At 37.2% G+C, this 18246-nt stretch overlaps 1 protein-coding gene across 1 annotated transcript in view; it reads left to right on the forward strand.

Annotated features, from left to right (window-relative positions):
• Nucleotides 1-18246, forward strand: part of RBKS (ribokinase) — a 74145-nt gene that overhangs the window by 5992 nt on the left and 49907 nt on the right. The window contains exon 2 of the mRNA XM_059841231.1: nucleotides 13804-13936. Within this exon, the coding sequence (XP_059697214.1) occupies nucleotides 13804-13936 (133 nt within the window). The remainder of the gene's footprint in view (nucleotides 1-13803; nucleotides 13937-18246) is intronic.

An 18246-nucleotide genomic window follows, 5' to 3' on the forward strand; every position in this document is an offset into this window, starting at 1 on the left:
AAGTTAAGCACAACAAAAGTGTTGCTTTCTGGATTCTATTTAATTGAAATGTCCCTGCCCTTTCACTTGGTGTGTTCATTTTGTGTCCTGCGCTACTGTGTACTGTAATTAGGCACTGTTTTTACTTCCAGAGGCCATTCCATTTCAGCAATAGCTAATATGCCTTGTGTTTTTTAGAATTCTTTATCTTGTTGAGTTTTAATAGTATGTATTTAGTAGTGCTTCTGAGCTAAAAAATGCCCCGTGTGGTGCTACAGTCAAGCCTGCACTACATGAATCCCAGTCACCAAGAGCAGTGCTATTTGTCCTACTGTGCATTGGGAAGACATTTTGCAATTTGAGGACAGGAAGAAGCACGGTTTGCTTTGTAAAAAGATAGGAATAAGTAAAGAGAATTGGAGTAAGATATTAAAAGGGGCAAAAATTATAGGAATTACCAAAGTTTTTACTGCAGGAAGTGTGAAGAGTCTACCTAAAGAGGTGAAATTGAGATAAAAAGCAGGGAAACTACAGTCCTAACAGTGACATGTCCCCAGTTGTCCAAAGGCCCCTTGCTTTTCTGCATCTCTTTCTGTCAGCTGTGCCTATCTGCTTGCTTTCTGCAATTTTCTTGCATAGCTGCATGGCAAAATTCAGGGGAAAGCTCTCTTCTAGTCCTGCTGTCTTCTCCCAGCAGCAGTATTTTGGAAGATGCGGCACCGGCACCGAGAGGGTCCTCTGTTACCTCCTCCTTCCCATGAATGAGTTCCCAGCTGTTTCTTTTCCTACCAGCTGCAGTGTCTGGTCTGCTTAAGTTTGTAAATTGCTTTGAGATCCTTCAAGATAAAAGGTTCTTCTTAAGTGAGATCATTATCGCCTTGTACATTTCTCCACTCCCTTTTCTCAGTTCAAGCTTCTTTTCTCGACTTGGGGTCCGGCACAGTACTGAACGTTCCTAACTCATGGCAAAACACAGTTTACACACAAATTTCAGCTTCCAATCCCTGAGTTGTTTGACGCCTCTTAGAGTACTTCAGAGCTGAAGGTTAAATATATGTATTTTCCTGAGCTGATGCCAAGATGCTTAGCACTTGCCACACTGAGATCGTACTTCTGCATTTGCGTCTGACTTCATGTTATTTTGTGTGCTTCCAGAGACTGTGGAGTTCTCTTCCTCCCACTTCTGAAGTACTTACTCATTCTAGGAAGCATTCCAGCTACAGCGTTGCTCTGAGATCCTACACTGGGTTCTCATAGCCATACTTTGTTCATGTTCTTGTGGTTATACTGTATGCCTGTCAGGGCAGGGATTTGACTCCTCTGTGGTGTGGTGAACTTACAAAGGGGAACCCTGACAGGAGTTCAGAGGGCTCTCTCTTCGAAGGTTCATAGGTAGTAACACAGTGTTTGACCAGGAGAACCTTATTTCTGTTCAGCTGCAAGTCTAGTTGTTGTCTCCATCTTCTGTAGTTTAACTGGCTAGTAAGAGAGTTTTTCACTGCATGGTATCTGTGTGTTTATTCCCAATGTCACTCACATACTAGTGAAATTTCCCTCTTTCCAATGAAAGTGAGGTCATCTTAAACCTGTGTTTATGATATTGCAGCCATTTCCATGGCAGTAGACTATGATATCATCAGTGGAGGATTATGCCTTTCCTATGTGTGTTAGCAATTAAAAATTATGGTTTGTGAGATAAAACTAGTATTTACCAAGCTTTTAGCTTTAGTCCATGTGAGACTGGGAAACTATTGCTTAATCCTCTAGAGAGTTCATATGGGTAATGGAGTAAATGAATCTAGAAACATTTTGATCCTAGCAGGTGATACGTTTTTGGGGTATATTTTCCTAATGAAAGAAGAAAATCAGCTACTCCATCTTGTGTTCTCTTGCCTGGCCAAGAACACTTGTCTGAAATCCAGTGGCACTCCTTACAGTTTTAGTATTCAGAGCTACTTAATTGTTTGACTTAGAGATTCACAATTTTCTGCTCTCACTAGAATGTCATTTTTCACCTTTGGAAGTCAGTAAGCTATTAGACCCACAAAAGTAAAACAACGTGATCACAGTCTTTTCATCTTTTTAGGTGCCCTATTTGCCAGTTATTAGTAACTGAATCTCTTTGTTGAACCTTCCTGAAGGTGTACATGCTTTCTCATGGGCTAGTGACAGGAGAGGCCAGTTTAAACACCATAATGGCAAAAGAAAATTCATCCATTTAAAATGCAGAGTCCAGTGTTAGAACAGTCACTAATGCTGCAAGATGAGAGTGGTGGACTCAAAATATAATTTATTTAATCCCTTCAAATACTTAAGAATTTTTAAGCCAAAGAAATAGACTTTCCTCAAAAAGAGTATGAAAAGAAAGGGAAAAGACATTAGATGAATGTTTGTAGAGAATGGACATCATCAGTCTGGGCATTGCAACATGAGACAAAATTAATAGTAATTTTTTGGTAATGTAGTTTCATTTCAGAAACACACTACTTCTCTGTACTTTTCAGCCTATCTATTTTCCCACTTAACACAAGTGAACTTTCATAAAATATCTCTTTCTGTGATCTGGGTATGACCATTTGGAAAAAAATGCCAAAATGGTGTGCCCTAAGTACATACAAACTTGTTCAGTTACACAGAAGATCTAGGATGTGAAAGGATTCTTCCTGTAATTGTTACCATATGAGTGACTATGGCAGAAAGAAATTCCTTTTCCCATTGTCGTTCACTGAAATGGAACCAGGCTGGAATAAAAGGATAGACAAAATTATTGCATGTATGTTTTGGAGACTAAAATTACTAATGCCATAACAGACCTGGCTCTTATTTGCTGACTATACAGTCAGGTGATGCTACAGCAACCTCCTGGGCATTCATCTTCCCCATCATTTTGCATTCCTTCTGAGGCTTCATCTGTCTGTTGGAAACCCAGAGTTGATACCTCTGTTGAAAGAAAGTTAAATATCAGGAAGTAAAATGGTCATGATCAGGGAAGAGAATGTTGGGATGAAAGCTTATTTACCAATTGTCCAATATCACAGTAAGAAGGGGGTTGTGTTAATTTGTGCTACAAAAAGATGTCATTTTATCTCAGTAATGCTCTGTAGCATACGGCCGTTGCTTCACATTATAACGTCCCACATTCCAGAGAGCACAGCTATTGCTTTTTGCTCTCTGTAGGGCTGTTAGCAGCTGAGCAGTTCCAAGTAAATAGCATGCAAAGCATCAATACACTGGGCACTAGCAGTGTCAGTACTTCAGGGTATTCCTTGGGCTTCTGCTATATCCCATGATACACACTGAATATTACGCTGTGTTATGAAAGTATCTATAATTTCTAGCCGCAATAAATACTTTTTCCATATAACTTCCACAGATTTGTAATGGTTTGGTTATTGTCCTACTATTAGTGGAAACTGGTTTTGACCATTTAAATAAAATGTCTCTTGCCTTTTCAGTCTGGAGGTGTCTGACATGCAAGATTCACAACAGTCAAATAGGAAGTTGTCTAAAGGAACTCCTTTGAAAATATTTGTCACAATAGGCAGGTGTTTGACACTAGATTTTAACACCCAACACTGAGAATATTATATTTTCTCCCCCTTTTTTAGACACAGAATGGTGTGATTAATATTCCATTATGTCTTGTTAATGAATTACTTGCTGGCTCTACTGTTAAAGGAAATAACCATTTTCCTAGATGCATTTCTAGACCTAAGTGTCTTTGGGTGAATTTTAGTACTCCTGACAGTAAAGAGCTGCTGGCACAAATCAAGACCTGCAATAAAAATCATACAGAGTCGATGGTAACAAATTTGTGTAAAAACACTCTGGGCAGGCATATATATTATGTTGCCTCTAGGAACTGTCTGAGCTGTTCTTTCCATAAGAGCGTACCAGTAAGGTTCTGTTTGCTTGTTTTATAGGGCTCCAGTTGTTAGCTCCTATATCGAGCTGCAGTAAGTTATTTGATGCTGACATCCAGGTTCCCTTGAGGATCCTTGTATCATACTTTGAGCCTGGAGAAAATACAAAATTACTTTTCACTAGTATGTTGCCAGAGTAGGTGCAGCTTTGTAGAACACGTTGATCTTTGTGACAACTAATTATAAAATAAGAAGGTGGTAATGTTCCCAAATATATCAGTGTGCTCCCTTCTGTATTTTATTCTTTCTTCTTTCCATTTCTGATTTAGTCCTTTTTTCCTCCTTTTTCTCCTGTGCGACATCAATAGCATGTCATTGTCGAACCATGAAATTTCCCCTAATTTGTTTTCGCCTCTTCTTGGTGTCCTTGTACATCGTGTTCTTACAGTGCACTTCTCTTCTGTATTACTCTTTCCCTCTCATCTTTCAAAAATAACTTTGACGTCCAAAGTATCATAACTCTCTTTTGTCAATTTGTTCCATCCATCACTTGCTATATTTCCTGTGTTCTTTCAGATCCCTATTTATACAAAATGTATAAACCTTGATAGTATAAACAGCAGAAAGAAAAAACATTGGTCAGAGCTGAAAATGAAGGATAAGCAGATCAAGCTCAGGATTCGTGGGAAAACTGGCATTTTTCATGTTCTCAGCAGCAATGAGATTGAATATTCATTCCTTCTTCTAATTGTCTGATCCTGTTAGTATTATTAATTGGGAATATCCTGTTAGTATTGTTCAATAATTTTTAAAATTCATTTTCATTTTTCTTTTTCCCAGAAAGGACCAAGTGAAAAAATGCCCATTTGGAAAAAAAGTAGTTGGTGATTATGCTGGAACTCATGCTACTCCATATAGAGACAGCAAAAATGTGCAGATTTTTCTTAAGTTTTTATTCCCTGTTGCTCATGAACTTCTGTGCTTAAATGGAGACACAGGGGTTGTCTATTGGTAGGCATTAGAAGCTAGGGTTATACGGAGTTGCACTTTTCCTTCTGATATTTAGGAATCTACCTCTCCCAAAAGAGCTTAAATTGTGAAAAAGGTAAAGGGACTTATCTGGAGGGGATTCCTACCTGTCACAGCGGAGTTAACCTTGGCCAGTGAAGCCCACACACATTCCCCTCACACCCTGCACATGCCCATCTTTGCTCTGCAAGCCTTAATGTTACTGTAATCCCAAATTTTAGTTGGTGCCTTTATAATTAGATGGAACTTCAGAGAACACTTTCTTTTATCAGTGAATCAACAGTAAGATAGTTTCAAAGTAAAAACTTGACCAAAAATTTATCCTGAAGTGGCTGGGCAGTTAAACTTGATGATGGTTGTAGGTGCCTTCTGACTGAACTATTCTATTCTATTCTATTCTATTCTATTCTATTCTATTCTATTCTATTCTATTCTATTCTATTCTATTCTATTCTATTCTCATATAATAAATATGCATGTATTTAAATCTGTTTATTGCTTTCATTATTTATGATACATTGAATAAATGTATGTAAACAATGTCTCAGTTTGGTTATACTTTTCATTCATGACCCATATGGATTCAGCAGGAAGCACTGCACATAGAAACTTGATAAAAAATATCATATTTCTCAAAATTACTGTCCTGGCTATAAGCTTTTAGAACATCTTACTGAAGAAAATGATAAGTACTTGGACTGCACTGTACTTTGTCTTGATGACTCTGTACTGTGAAAACATATCTATGATGTTGCTTGTAATATTTTAGTTTATAAAACACAATATGCTCGTGTGCAAATTGCTAATACTTAATGGAGTGTGGGGGTTATTTTTATTTTTTACCTGAAAAAGACTGACAGCAAGATTTTGTGTGGTAGGTGCCCTGTTTTCTGTATGATAGTAAAGTATAAGGATCATATTTTATCAGTATCAGATATCAGTAAAGTATCAGAATAAAAAAATAGTGCAGATTACTTTGTTGATTTACCAGTATATAGAAAATCATGATGACAAGAACAAGGACCATGTGGCCTGTCCAACCAAACATATTATTTCTTCTTTGTTCACTGTTGTTTGATAAATCCTTTTTTTAAGAGGTATAGAAAAAAAGTTATGTTTGCATGTCTTGTTTATCTTATCTGTCCATGGGCATGTAAAGATCACTCTTTTCTTGGGTTGCAAAGGTTGTTTTGTTTTGTATTGTTTTTTTCTGTTTCAGCACTGATATTTCATCATGCTACAGTGTTCTGTTCGGCACAGGAACTGTAGGCAGCCTACTTCAGTTCTGGGTGAGCACAGCCTGTTTCAGAGACAGTCTATTCTAACATTACTGTCAGATTGCATTGAAAATAATTATGTAACTGCCATTCCAAAAATAATGTAATCGAGAGACATCAATGAAGAACAACGTGGGAGGCAAATAAAGCTAGAGAGTAGCAATTCTGAAAATTTCTACAATCTTTCTTAAATACAAAACAGATGTTTGGTAAGAATGATGGAATGTTTGCTCAGACTTAAATATCTGAAGATAGATTTATTCGCGTTTTTAAGTCTCTTTAGAGCTTCAGCTTTAGAATTAAACATTCCACACATTATTAACTCATCAATGTTGTTCCACCTTTTCCCCAGATTTAAATGCTAGTGATGTCAGGAAATGTTACAGGTTTGTTGTTCCATGAGAAAGCTTTTTGGTAATTAGTAAAAAAAAAAAAATTCTTTGTGTTGAAGTTTTCATATTCATAACATAATTTAGGAAATTAATGTCTTAGTAATACCATAATTTCCCTGAAATGCAATACAGTGTACTACCATAAATGCTTCAGGGCATTCATCTGAATGCCTTTCTATTTGCTTCACCTTTTAATATCTAGGAGGGTAAAATCGGATTCGGCACAAAGGGTCAACAAAATTATTCATTGAAGTTCTTGAAGACCTGTGGACAGCTGTTCTCATTCTATATGTTATAAGTTTTGGTCTTTTTCAATTGAAGCTATGATGGTACATATAAGAAGATATAACTCTTGTGGCCCTTGTACATGTAGTCACAGCCATTAATTTAATTTTCTCCCTTGCTAGAGATTTTCTACAGTTGTGCCACTTCAGCTGTTAACCCACTCAGTAATGAGATCTGCAAACCAGTTTGTCTATTTATATATATCTATATATCTATTAATGTGCTCATATAAACAGTTTGTATATTTATCTGTTGTTTGTATATATTTCTGTTTCATAAAATACATATTTTCCCTGATGGCAAAGCTCATTGAAAAGATTCCTGTGGCTTTGCACCAGTTTATCATTCACTTGTTTGTGTTGTGGTGATAAATGTTTTTTGATGTAAAATCAAACAGATTTAAATGGATGATGGTGTAAAGCTTTTGCATCTCACTGTGCTGCAGAGGGACTCCTCTGTAAGTGTCAGTTATTGTGCCTGATACCAGCTTGGGTAGTGCTTCTATAGTGTTTATCTCTGTGGGCTATAGAGAGAACTCAGACCATCAAACATCCAAGCAATTGGCAAGGGTTTGAATTGTCTGAAAACTTTTGAGGTTTTTTAAAAGAAAATCTTGTAATGTTCAGGAACATAGAAGGAAAAAAAATGTAGAGATTTGCTATGATTTTTAGGGTTTTGTCAGTCGTTAAAGGTCTGAAGGAAGTCTATAAACCTAGAACCAGATTGCCCCATGCTTAAACCAAGGTCTAGTTAACTAAATTCCTGAGGTAATCTCTTTAGAAATCTTGGAAGTTTTCTACCTCCCAATAAGATATTTTAATGGATGATTAAAAGGGGTCAAAGCATAAATGAGTCAAGAATATCAGATTTTGAAAAGAGTGTGGTCTTTTTGTCTCCATGTTATGGATACTTTCCCACAGCACATGTTCAAATCTTCAAAATGAAGCTAGACAAAACAGACCAAGGCTAAACCAAAATGTTAAGCCAAATCCAAAAGAGGTCTGAGACTTTTTCACCACAATGTTGTATCATGTTGGAGGCAAGAACTGTTCTCTCCTTTGTATTTGTTCAGTTGTGAGAATCATGAAAGGCCAGTAAATTGTATGTACTAGACAGTGGCTAGTTACACCTACTCTAATCTCACTGGGATTTTCCCCATTCTAGGGAATTCCCAGGAGTGGAGAAAGCAAGTTTTGTTCAGTGATTCAAAGAGAACAGAATCAAAGCTAAATTCTAGAGCTTTACATTATATTACTTTTTATTAAGTCAGTTTTAAATCTGGTATTTCTGCTGCTATTTTTCTACCCCGATCATCTTCACCTCTCTTCAGGAATTAAAGAAATCTGAATGTTTCTTTTGATACTATTTAAATAACAGTAATTTTAAGCATTTTTAGTGATATTTAATCTAATGTAGAAATTCACTTCCCCTCTGAGTTGCCCAATGAGAATATTGTTGGGCATTTTTAGAGAAAAATATTCACGTGCTTTGCTATTTTCCTTTCTCATGCATGCCATTCTCTGCAACATACTGACACTCTCTGCTTTTCCATATATCTAACAAGCTAAGCATACTGTACTAGTTCAGCAAACCTTAGCAGCAGATCATTAAGTGTTTCCAGCACAAAGCAGTATCAAGTGCAAGTTCCAGCTTTGGCTCAGGGCAGTCTGGCTGTACTGCTGCCAGCAGAGGCTCTCCTGCTCCTCCCTTCACAGGCCCACCTTGGCTGCTGGATAATGAGCTGGCTGAATGCACTGATCCAAATGAAAATGACCCTTTGAAGAAAAATATTTTGAATTAGGAAGCTCTGTAAGCAATAAAAGCAGTGCTAGAGAAATAGTGGGGAAATGCTGTGAGAAGAAGGCATGGCTTCACATCAGTTAAAGCTGACAATAATAATACATCTTTTTAGTTTTCACATGTTGAAAACAATGAACAAACAGTGGTTAGGTGTGAAGAATCAGAAGCAAACCATGATTAATTTCAGGATTAATTTATGCAAATTCTGCTTAATATGCATCTCTCCCTTTCCCCTTTTTCATACTTTCTATCTCTGTATGTGATCTAGTCACATGCTTAGAGGGGAACTTTTTGAGAAAACCCAGAATATCAGGAAAGGTGCGCTAATGACTCAGTACATTGTGCTTCCAGCTCTGATTCAGTGCTCCAACACTATAGTAGAGGGTTCTGCTCTGGTTTTAATGCCATCCCTCCAAAAGGATGTCTGCCCTTAAATACAAATGCTAGTCAGCTCTAGCCTCTATGGGAGCTTGCTGGAAGAGCGGGTTGAAGTTAGTGCAGTGGTAGAATACTTATGTCTGTGCCTTTATTCATCCCAAACCTCTGAAGCATAAGCGTATGTAAGATTCTTCATTTGTCACAAACAAATGTGGGCAGCATTCCTGTGTGCTTTACATTTAAATACTGTTTTGTAACAACTCATTTGAAATTATGAGTGAGGATATTCCTTGTTTGTAATGTCCAAAGTAATTCAAGATGTTTCAGTCTGAACTTTCCTCTATAAATACGATTCAGTTGTACCGTGCACAATTTGCAGAACATGCAGTGATTTTATTTTACTTAGAATGTATTATGAGCTTTCAAGTTCAGTTTCTGATTGTTCATAAGACACAAGAGCTCAGTAACCTTTGCACCATTTGTCCTCTCAAAGGTGAGCAGAATTTGTCGTGTAATCAAGGAGGAGTCTGTTGAATAGTAACTTGTATTGGGTTTTTCAGGTCAGTGTTTTCAAATTACGTCAGGAGTTGTAAATGGCTTTGCAAAACATTTTATGTAACAATTCTGAATGCCCATGTGACATTTTTTCTAATTAACTTACTTAGCCTAGTTTTGGAGTAACATTAGCTGTTTCATCACTTTTTAGGCTATTTTGGGTATTCTTTGTGACACCATGAATAAGCCAAGAATTTATAGGGTTTCTTAATCATACAGATTAGTCATCACTGCCTGCTCATAAAAGAAGCCTGAAATGCTCATTAAAATTGTCTGATGTGAATCAAAAGTTAGTATAGTTGCAGAATTAAATTATGAGAGAATACCATTATATTAGCAAACAAACCTATTTCAGGAGTACTGGTTTCAGTGAAAGTTAAAACTGCCTATATAGATCAGTACAGATATCAGATCAGATATATAGATTAGTATATATATTCAAATTTGTTTCATATGGAAAACAAGAATGGGCTTCTGAAGTGGAGAATTGGTCTGGAATGATTGGCAATCATGCCTAAAATGAAATATGGTGAAGGTTTGTTTGTAGAGATCTATAGGAAGTTGCTATGTGTTCTTGCTTGGTCTGTTTTAGCTTGTTTTAAAAATTGAGCAGTTATAAATCACACTTGCACGTGATCCTTTGCCCTTTGCCTTGTACCTTTCCATCAAAGCAATAAAAAAGATCATTCCCTGTCTTCCACAAGCTGTTGGAACCTCACAGTCAGTTGTTATGCCATGCTACTTGAAACACTGAGACCAAAATTCTCATCTCACCAAGCCTGTTTTTTCACCAGTGAAATTATGATGCTTCCACTAGAGTTGCATGTTGATGCCAACATAAAAGAGAAAAGAATCAAGTCATAGTCTGGCCACTGTTAAAACAACAATATTTATGGTTGAACATACTTGAATATGAACTCTGAGCAGCGCTATTAGGAGATGTGTGCTGGAATCACGAAAATTTGTAATCTTTGCTTAAAAATATATTGACTTTTTATGGAAGCAAATTCTATTTAGAATAAGCTATAATCTCTAAAAAAAACAGCCTAAGGAAGAAAATGAATTGAGAATTGATGCCATTTTCATACTTCAGAATTTAAATGAGAAGACAGTGTGAGCTGGTGGATTAAGCTGATCTCTCCTTTTGGTTTTGCCCCTGGCTTCTTGACTGACCCAAGGCATGAAAAGGCAAAATGCATTGACTAAGTTCCATACCTGCAAAACAGGAATAATTATGTTGTTCTGCTTTTTAAGGTGTAGTGAGATGTGTGGATGAAAGGAACGATACAAGAGCTGCTGTTTGTTCTTATTACCAAGGCTGGGTGAAACATCTTTCCTTACTGAATGGCGCCTAATTTTAGAGGTGTATGTGCAAGTACCCTGGCAGTAGCTGAAGAGGAGCTTCCTCAGCTGAGTCTTGTGGCTTCATTCTGTGGTCCACAACTGTCTCTACTTTGGCTTCCAGTGGTGGAAATGGTGATAAATTGCAGATGTTACCATTAAGGAGTATTGTTTATGTTTTACTATTTATCAATACTCTTTATTGTTGCACCTTTTTCTCTGAGAAGCTACAGTTACTCATTGTTGGAAACAATTTCCTGGAGATATATAGATATAGATATAGATATAGATATAGATATAGATATAGATATAGATATATAGATATAGATATAGATATAGATATAAATATATAGATATATATATATATAAGGTAATAAGTGTATTTTAAAAAAAGCTTTTGTGTTTTTATTGAAAATGATTTTAAACATTTCCTAACAAAATGTTCCTGGCTCTGAATCTCTGGAAATGAGTGCTCTGAGCTGTATGTGTGACTCTTCGGGGTTTATCTGTGGCCTCCCACACAGAAGAAACCTGGTGACTGTGTATGCTATCCTAAAATGTGGCGTGCTGTGTTAGTGCGTGTCTCTGTTGGTGTGGCTGCATCCCTACCTGCATCTCTCTGGAAACTACAACTACTGATGAAACACAGACCTGTAGCAACTCCTTCAAAGCCAAAATCTTAATTTCTGGGAGTCTGGGACTTGTTTGACTTTGCTAGTTTCATTTTAGGTTTTCTTGACTTTCTACTGATCCTAAACCTTTGGACTGAAGAAATTGAAAATTAGAGGGAGAAAAAACATGTTTGCTTTTGCCTGAGAATTTTCAGTAAATTAGACTGTGCTCTGTCATTAGTTCTGTAAGATTCTGCAAACACCCATATGCCCCAGAAGGTGCAGCATAAGCTCAAAAAGTAATATACACATTCTTCATAGCCTTTCAAAAAACAATCTGTAGTGATTGCCTAGTGCAGAAGCATAGAATCATAGAACATTCAGGGTTGAAACGAACTTTAAAGAACATCCAGTCACAACCTCTTCTGCCATAAGCAGGCACACTTCCCATTAGACCTAGCCTGTATCCAACCTAGCCTTGAACACTGCCAGAGCTGGGTCATCCACAACCTCCCTGGGCAACTTGTTCTAGTGTCTCACCACCCCCACAGTGAATAATTTCTTGTATTATCTAACCTTTTATTCTGAATTGGAAGGCTGGCACTTTTCAAAGAGTCACAGAATAGTTGAAGTTAGAAGTGACCACAGTAGATCATCTGTTCTGAGCTCCCTGTTCAAGCAGGGTCATCCTAGAGGACGTAGCACATTGCATCCAAACATTTCTTGAATATCTCCAGTGAGGGAGACTTTCTGGGTTCAGTCACCCACACAGTAAAGAAGTTCTTCCTCATGTTCAGTTGGGAACTTTCTGGGCATCAGTTTCTGCCCATTGCCTCCTGTCCTATTGCTCTGCACCACTGAGCAGAGTCTGGCTCCATCCTCCTGGCACTCTCCCTTCAGATACTGATAAACTTTGAAGAGGTTCCCTCTCTGGCATCTCTTCTCACGACTGACCAGGCCCAGCTCCCTCAGCCTTTCCTCACACGTGAGATGTTCCAGTCCCTTGATCACCTTTGTTACCCTTGGCAGGACCTGCTCCAGGGGCTCTACGTCCCTCTTGTCCTGAGGAGCCCAGAATTCAGGTTTTGAATTTTGAAGCTGCTGTGAGATTTATTGGTAAAATGATGTTATAAATTGACAAACAGAGATGAAGTTAATCTCTTCATCATTAGGGTGGATTCTTCTGCATTCTTTCAGACTTCCATTCCCCCTGCAGACTTCTGGAAACTGTCTGAGGTAACTGTTGTTGACTGAGCAGGTTGTTAGTACATCATAGAATGCCTTCCCTTTCCATGTGTTGTGAACTTGTTTGTAGCGAAAGACATTTAAAAATTACATTTTTAGGCCTGGTATCTGAAATGCATGCCTTGAGAAGGCAGAAATTTTGGTTATCTGAGTGTTGAAAATGGATCTTTGGGTTACGTATTTTAATAGAAATTACAAAAGTCAGGTAGTCTTTGCATTCTGAGAAATTCTACCCCACAGTCTCAGTGGTGTCTTTTACTCTTTTCAACTTTTGTTTGAGATAGCAAAGCATCTGGTAGGGTTAACAAAACTGCAGTTTTGTTTTGTGTTTTTCCAAAATGGAAATGAAACCGGAATACACTCTCTATGGCTTTCGGCTTGTATTAATGCATCTGGTTCTGGGCACCCATCCGCAGTGGGATGTAAATGTGATTGGACTGCATTCAAGGAAAAAACAAAATGCTGAGAAGTTGTAAAGCTTGATTTGTAAGAGAAAAACTTAAAAAAGAAAAATCTTAAATATGTGCAGTGTGCCTGCATAACAGCAGAGGAGAGGCAGGTTTTGGTAACAATTACAATTCTTAGGGGTGTGAACACCAACAGAGGGAAAAATTACTTAAGGATAATTTAGAAAGGTATAATTACATGTAATGGAATTAAATGAACTATGTGTAAACTTCAGCCTAATGTTACTGTAAAAAAACCCGATGAACAGTGAGACCTATAGATTTATGGTTTATCTGGATTAAGTTAGCAGTGGAGAATCCCAGTCAGGGATTAGGTGCAACTTCTGTAGAAACATGAAACATGAACAAAAGAAATGCAGTCCTTCTCTTGAGAGGACAAGAAACTTGATTGTGTGGCACATAAGGAATAAACTTAAACTAGTGGGATGTGGAGTAGAGCCCTAAAAGGTCTTTTGAGTATTTTTCCTTCTTATTGGCCGACTGTTGAGCCATTTAGGATTATAAGGATGTAACTCTTATATTGAAGATGCTTGTTGCCTTCAGTCACTAATGTATGTAAATATTGCTTTAAATCGGAATAGCCTTACTACGCGATTGCCAAAAGCTGGAGAAACTATCCTTGGACAGAAGTTTTTTGTTGGTTTTGGTGGGAAAGGAGCCAACCAGTGTGTCCAGTCTGCTCGACTTGGGGCCAAGACCTCACTGATCTGCAAGGTAAGTACTGACTTGTTCTTCAATTACAGCTGAACTGAATGTTCCTGCAAATTCCAGTAAACCTTTTGGTCACTTAACAAAAAGCTTTTGGTATGCTTTTAGCTTTTTAAAATCTCTCTCTAATTCTCTTTTCTTTTTCTTATTTCAGCTATAAATTTAAGCATGGAGGAGGCTGTTTAAGAACAGTGCCAGAACCAAAGACTAGTTGGCTACAGATCTGACAGAAATTGCGTGTAGAGAAGGATTGCAAAACTTAGGTTGAAATACCATGGAAAAGAGAATTGGGAAGAGTTAGACATGTTCAAAATTTAAGAAATCTTGATTAGGCCTTCCTTTTTATGTTCCCCACTGTTACAGCTATCAGCACTTCATTGATGGCATTCAGGTGCTAGAAGCTATGGTCGCTCTGAAATTTACTTTGTAGATGATTGAAAATCAGACACTCACAAGCCAGTGACAAATTTGAGAAGGAATGTAAAAGTGCTTTGAGGGTTGAATCATTATCTCATTACTTGAGGTTAAGATAAGGTGATCATATCCAAATTCTAGCACCTTTGTGTGCTATGGGATATTTTTGCCTACTTTTCTGAAACATCTGATGTACTGCAGCTCTAAAGACGTGCTCACGGACCATTGGGCTGATTCAACTTGTCAGATGCTATATTCTTACAATGCTTTTCTTTGATTTTTGTCATTAAACATTATAACTTTTGAGTGATCATTACTACGGTTAATATCAAATTTTTTCTCTCTGTAGTCTTCATTGTCTATCCAGTGCTAACTGTAGATGAAACTTCAAATTGACTGGACATACTTTGTTTTTTGCCATAGCTGGGGAGGATGCTAAATTTGTTGGATCATTGTCTGTCAAGGATTTTTGAGAAGTACTGCAAACATCTCAAGGAAGTCTTCCACACTGTTCTTTCAATTCAATATTTAGACTAAACAATGTTGGCTATAAATTTAAATTACACCTGAAAGCATTTCTGTGAGTTATTATCACTAGTTGTTCCACAGTGTGGGGTTGGTTTCTTTGGCAATGTTTGCACTTCTGTCATATTGTGTATATTTGATCATCTTTGCATTCAAGAATGATCAGATTCAAGTACAAGATGAACTGGCAGTGAATTCCCTTCTAACATTTCCTGCTAAATGTTAAAGGGTTTTTTTCCATTGCAAGTGTGAATTTTGCTTTATTTTTTTCAGTGATCTAGCCCTTTGCTCAGTGCAATGGAAACATACACATGCATAATAAAATTTAATCGCTACTATGTTTTCTAAGTATTTTCAAAAACATATTTCTGTTATTTCATTAAAACCCATTCTTCTTTCTGTCTTTCTGTCTTTCCATCTTTCTTACTGTCTGTCCGTCTGTCTCCTTCTCTTGTTTTCTCTTTTTTTCTGTTGTGTATTTGTTGGAGAAAATGTTAGCATTTTCTATTTTTTTAATTTTGAAAGTTGTTATTTACTTTTTAAAAATTGCACTTTATAGCCTCACAAAATACTGTCTCATAGAAGTCTCATATACAGTCTTATATCTGCATAGGTTAATGAGATATAAAATTTCTTCCTTAATAAATTAAGAAGAATCTGGCAATAATGAGCTTCTACAATTAAATGATTTTTACTGCAACAAGTAATCTGAAGTATTTGGTGGTTCTTTAGGCTGGACTGCCCCTCACACACATTCTCTGTGCTCAGTTACATGCTTCTGTTTTTGTCATATTTCCCAACATATTTTGTCTAGTGTGGATGCAAAAATTACTTCTAAAATCTGAAGTTAAGAAAATAGAATCAGTATTAATACTAAAGGGATGTTCTGTTGGTGTGTGGCATCCTCTTAGCAGCAGTGTAATTTAGAAGATGTCCTCAACAAGACTGGAGGTAGACATCTCAGATCAAGTGACAAGGAATTCTTCATACCTCAGAGCTTTAAAACAGAAGAGCCAGTGTTTGGTGAGGGTTTGAAAGAGAGAGAATTATAATGACTTATTGTTATGACTAGAGATGCCACAGAGTGCTGTGGAATTCAATGTAAAAATTGTAAAAAATGTTAAAAAATTGAGTTTCAGTAGTGGAAGTGCAAGTAGTGTTCTGTTTCCTGCCTGGATGTCTCTGCAAATGGCCACTATTACTCTGAGTTATTCATGTGTGTCACAGTAGCAGTCAATTTGCTCCGTCCTGTAAAACAATGTACTGATGGAATAGTTACAGAGAAATGTAAAGCATTCCTTTCAGGGTACTAAAGGATCTAAGCAAATAAATTAATTGCTCAGGTTCATACAAGAACACTGTGGCAGTACTGAAAAAATAAGTGTTCTAGAGGGATTTCAAACTCCCCTAACTATTTTCTTTCGTTTTGTCGTGAGCAATCCCAAAAAAATCTGTTTGGCATCCTAGAATAAGATGGTGGAAGGACATTGGTCTAAAAGACATTGTACGTGCTGAAAAATGTCCTCCTTTACTTCTGACAAACAATTTGGAATGATCTTCACTGGACATTGCTGATATTGCATATACTAAATTCTGTTTAAGCCATGGCTGCATTTGTTTCCTACCTAGAAACAGAGTTGTATTACCATGTTGTGTAGTCTTTTTAAATGATCCATAAGCCAAATTTAAGTTAAAGTGCTATTGGCTAAATTCTCACTTCATTGTGTGAGTATAGCTGTATCTCACATGCAGGGCAGAGTATGATGGGTATCTTCAATTGTTTTTTTCCTTTTGTGTTACTGTCTTATGCTTGTCTTTAGTACCTGTTTAATTCCCTAATGACAAAAAAGATTAAACACTCGAAATAAAAAACAAAATATAAAATAAATAAAAATTATCAAGAGGTACATGCTTTTTGTTGTAAATTATTTTCAGGTAGAGATGAGTTTGATTCTTAAGCTGCTAGAATTCTAGTTGCTATGATGCCAGCTAGCTCCCTAGCTTCATGTGGAAAACATGATCATAAGCAGGGAAAACCCAGGCTGAAAAATACTGATGTAATTCCACTTATTCTGATATGCAAACTGTGTGACAATAATGCTTGTAAAAATGGCTTTTGTTGTTAAGAATTCAAGAAAGAAGAAATGCTATTTCAGCTCTTAACAGTGTTCTGTGGTCTTCAGACTGAGACATCTATTTTTCTCTTTATCCAGTAGTCCATCTAGGAGAGTCTGTGCAAAAGCAGAAAATATTTAAAACAATGTTATATAATTTGACATGGTCAGTAAATATGCCTTTAATCTAAACTGAGTATAATGCCCAATACTCTTGTCTTCCTTGGGGGTAAAGCCTGAATGGAAAAATAAAGTCCTTCAAATGCACTAGGATTAACTGGGTTGGATACTGATGAACTAACATGGAAAAAAGTCTCCAGAGGAAAGTGACCTCCATGGACACCCCTTGGAGGGCTTCCCTCCAGCCCTGGAATGTCTTACTGCGAGCAAAAGTACCAGGGCTGATCTCAGCTGCTTTGACAGTTGAAAAGTAAGGGATGCCTGTCTGTCAGTCATGCAGGATCCAGAGCTGAAGGAAGGAAGTTTCAGCTGAGCTTCTGGAAGGGGGTTATGAAATATTTTGTCGCTGAATTAACTGAGCAGATTGTGAGATTTGTTGTAGAAGAATCATAGTAGCAAGGGAGGGAGAAGGTGATACCATCAGAGCACAGTTGTTAGGGTGCAGAGGTGAGCACAGCTCAGGTTTAAATTGCAGAAGGCTGCAGTCATCCAGCCTGAAGCAGTCAGAAGAGGCAGCTTCTGACAACCCGCCCTGTCTGGCAAACTGGGAGTAGTCAGAAGTACAAATATACTCTAATATGAAAACAATGACTAACACAGTGACCCAGGAAAATGTTGGGTTGTTTGGGTTTCTTTTTCCATGTACTAGACCAATGTTCCATCTGGTTAGACTATTCTGACCTTAATTGCTGTCCTCCTTTTCTGAAAGAGGGGACTATCCTTAATAATGCTTTAGAAAAAAACCTTATAGATGATGTAGGAAATGGACATTTCAAATCATGGTTATGCAATCAAATACGTCAGAAGAAGGATCATCCATCTGTGACACTAAAATTCAGAATTGTGAATCAAAGTGTTCGATTCTTGTGATCACTAGCTGGTACTCAGGCCTTCTCAGCTTTCTGAACTCATAAATAGACAAATTTTTAACAACAGCCAGTAGAGGCAGCTGCTTTATGCTTCTAGTAACTGAAGTACACCATTAGCTACATAGTGTTGTTTTATGAGAAGATAGGTAATTGGTTAGGACTCCTCTAGACCCACCACCAGGATCTCGATTTGGCTTCTAACCTGAAAGATACT

The sequence above is a fragment of the Haemorhous mexicanus genome, chromosome 3, assembly GCF_027477595.1.
Source record: "Haemorhous mexicanus isolate bHaeMex1 chromosome 3, bHaeMex1.pri, whole genome shotgun sequence".
NCBI classification, from domain to species: Eukaryota; Metazoa; Chordata; class Aves; order Passeriformes; family Fringillidae; genus Haemorhous; species Haemorhous mexicanus.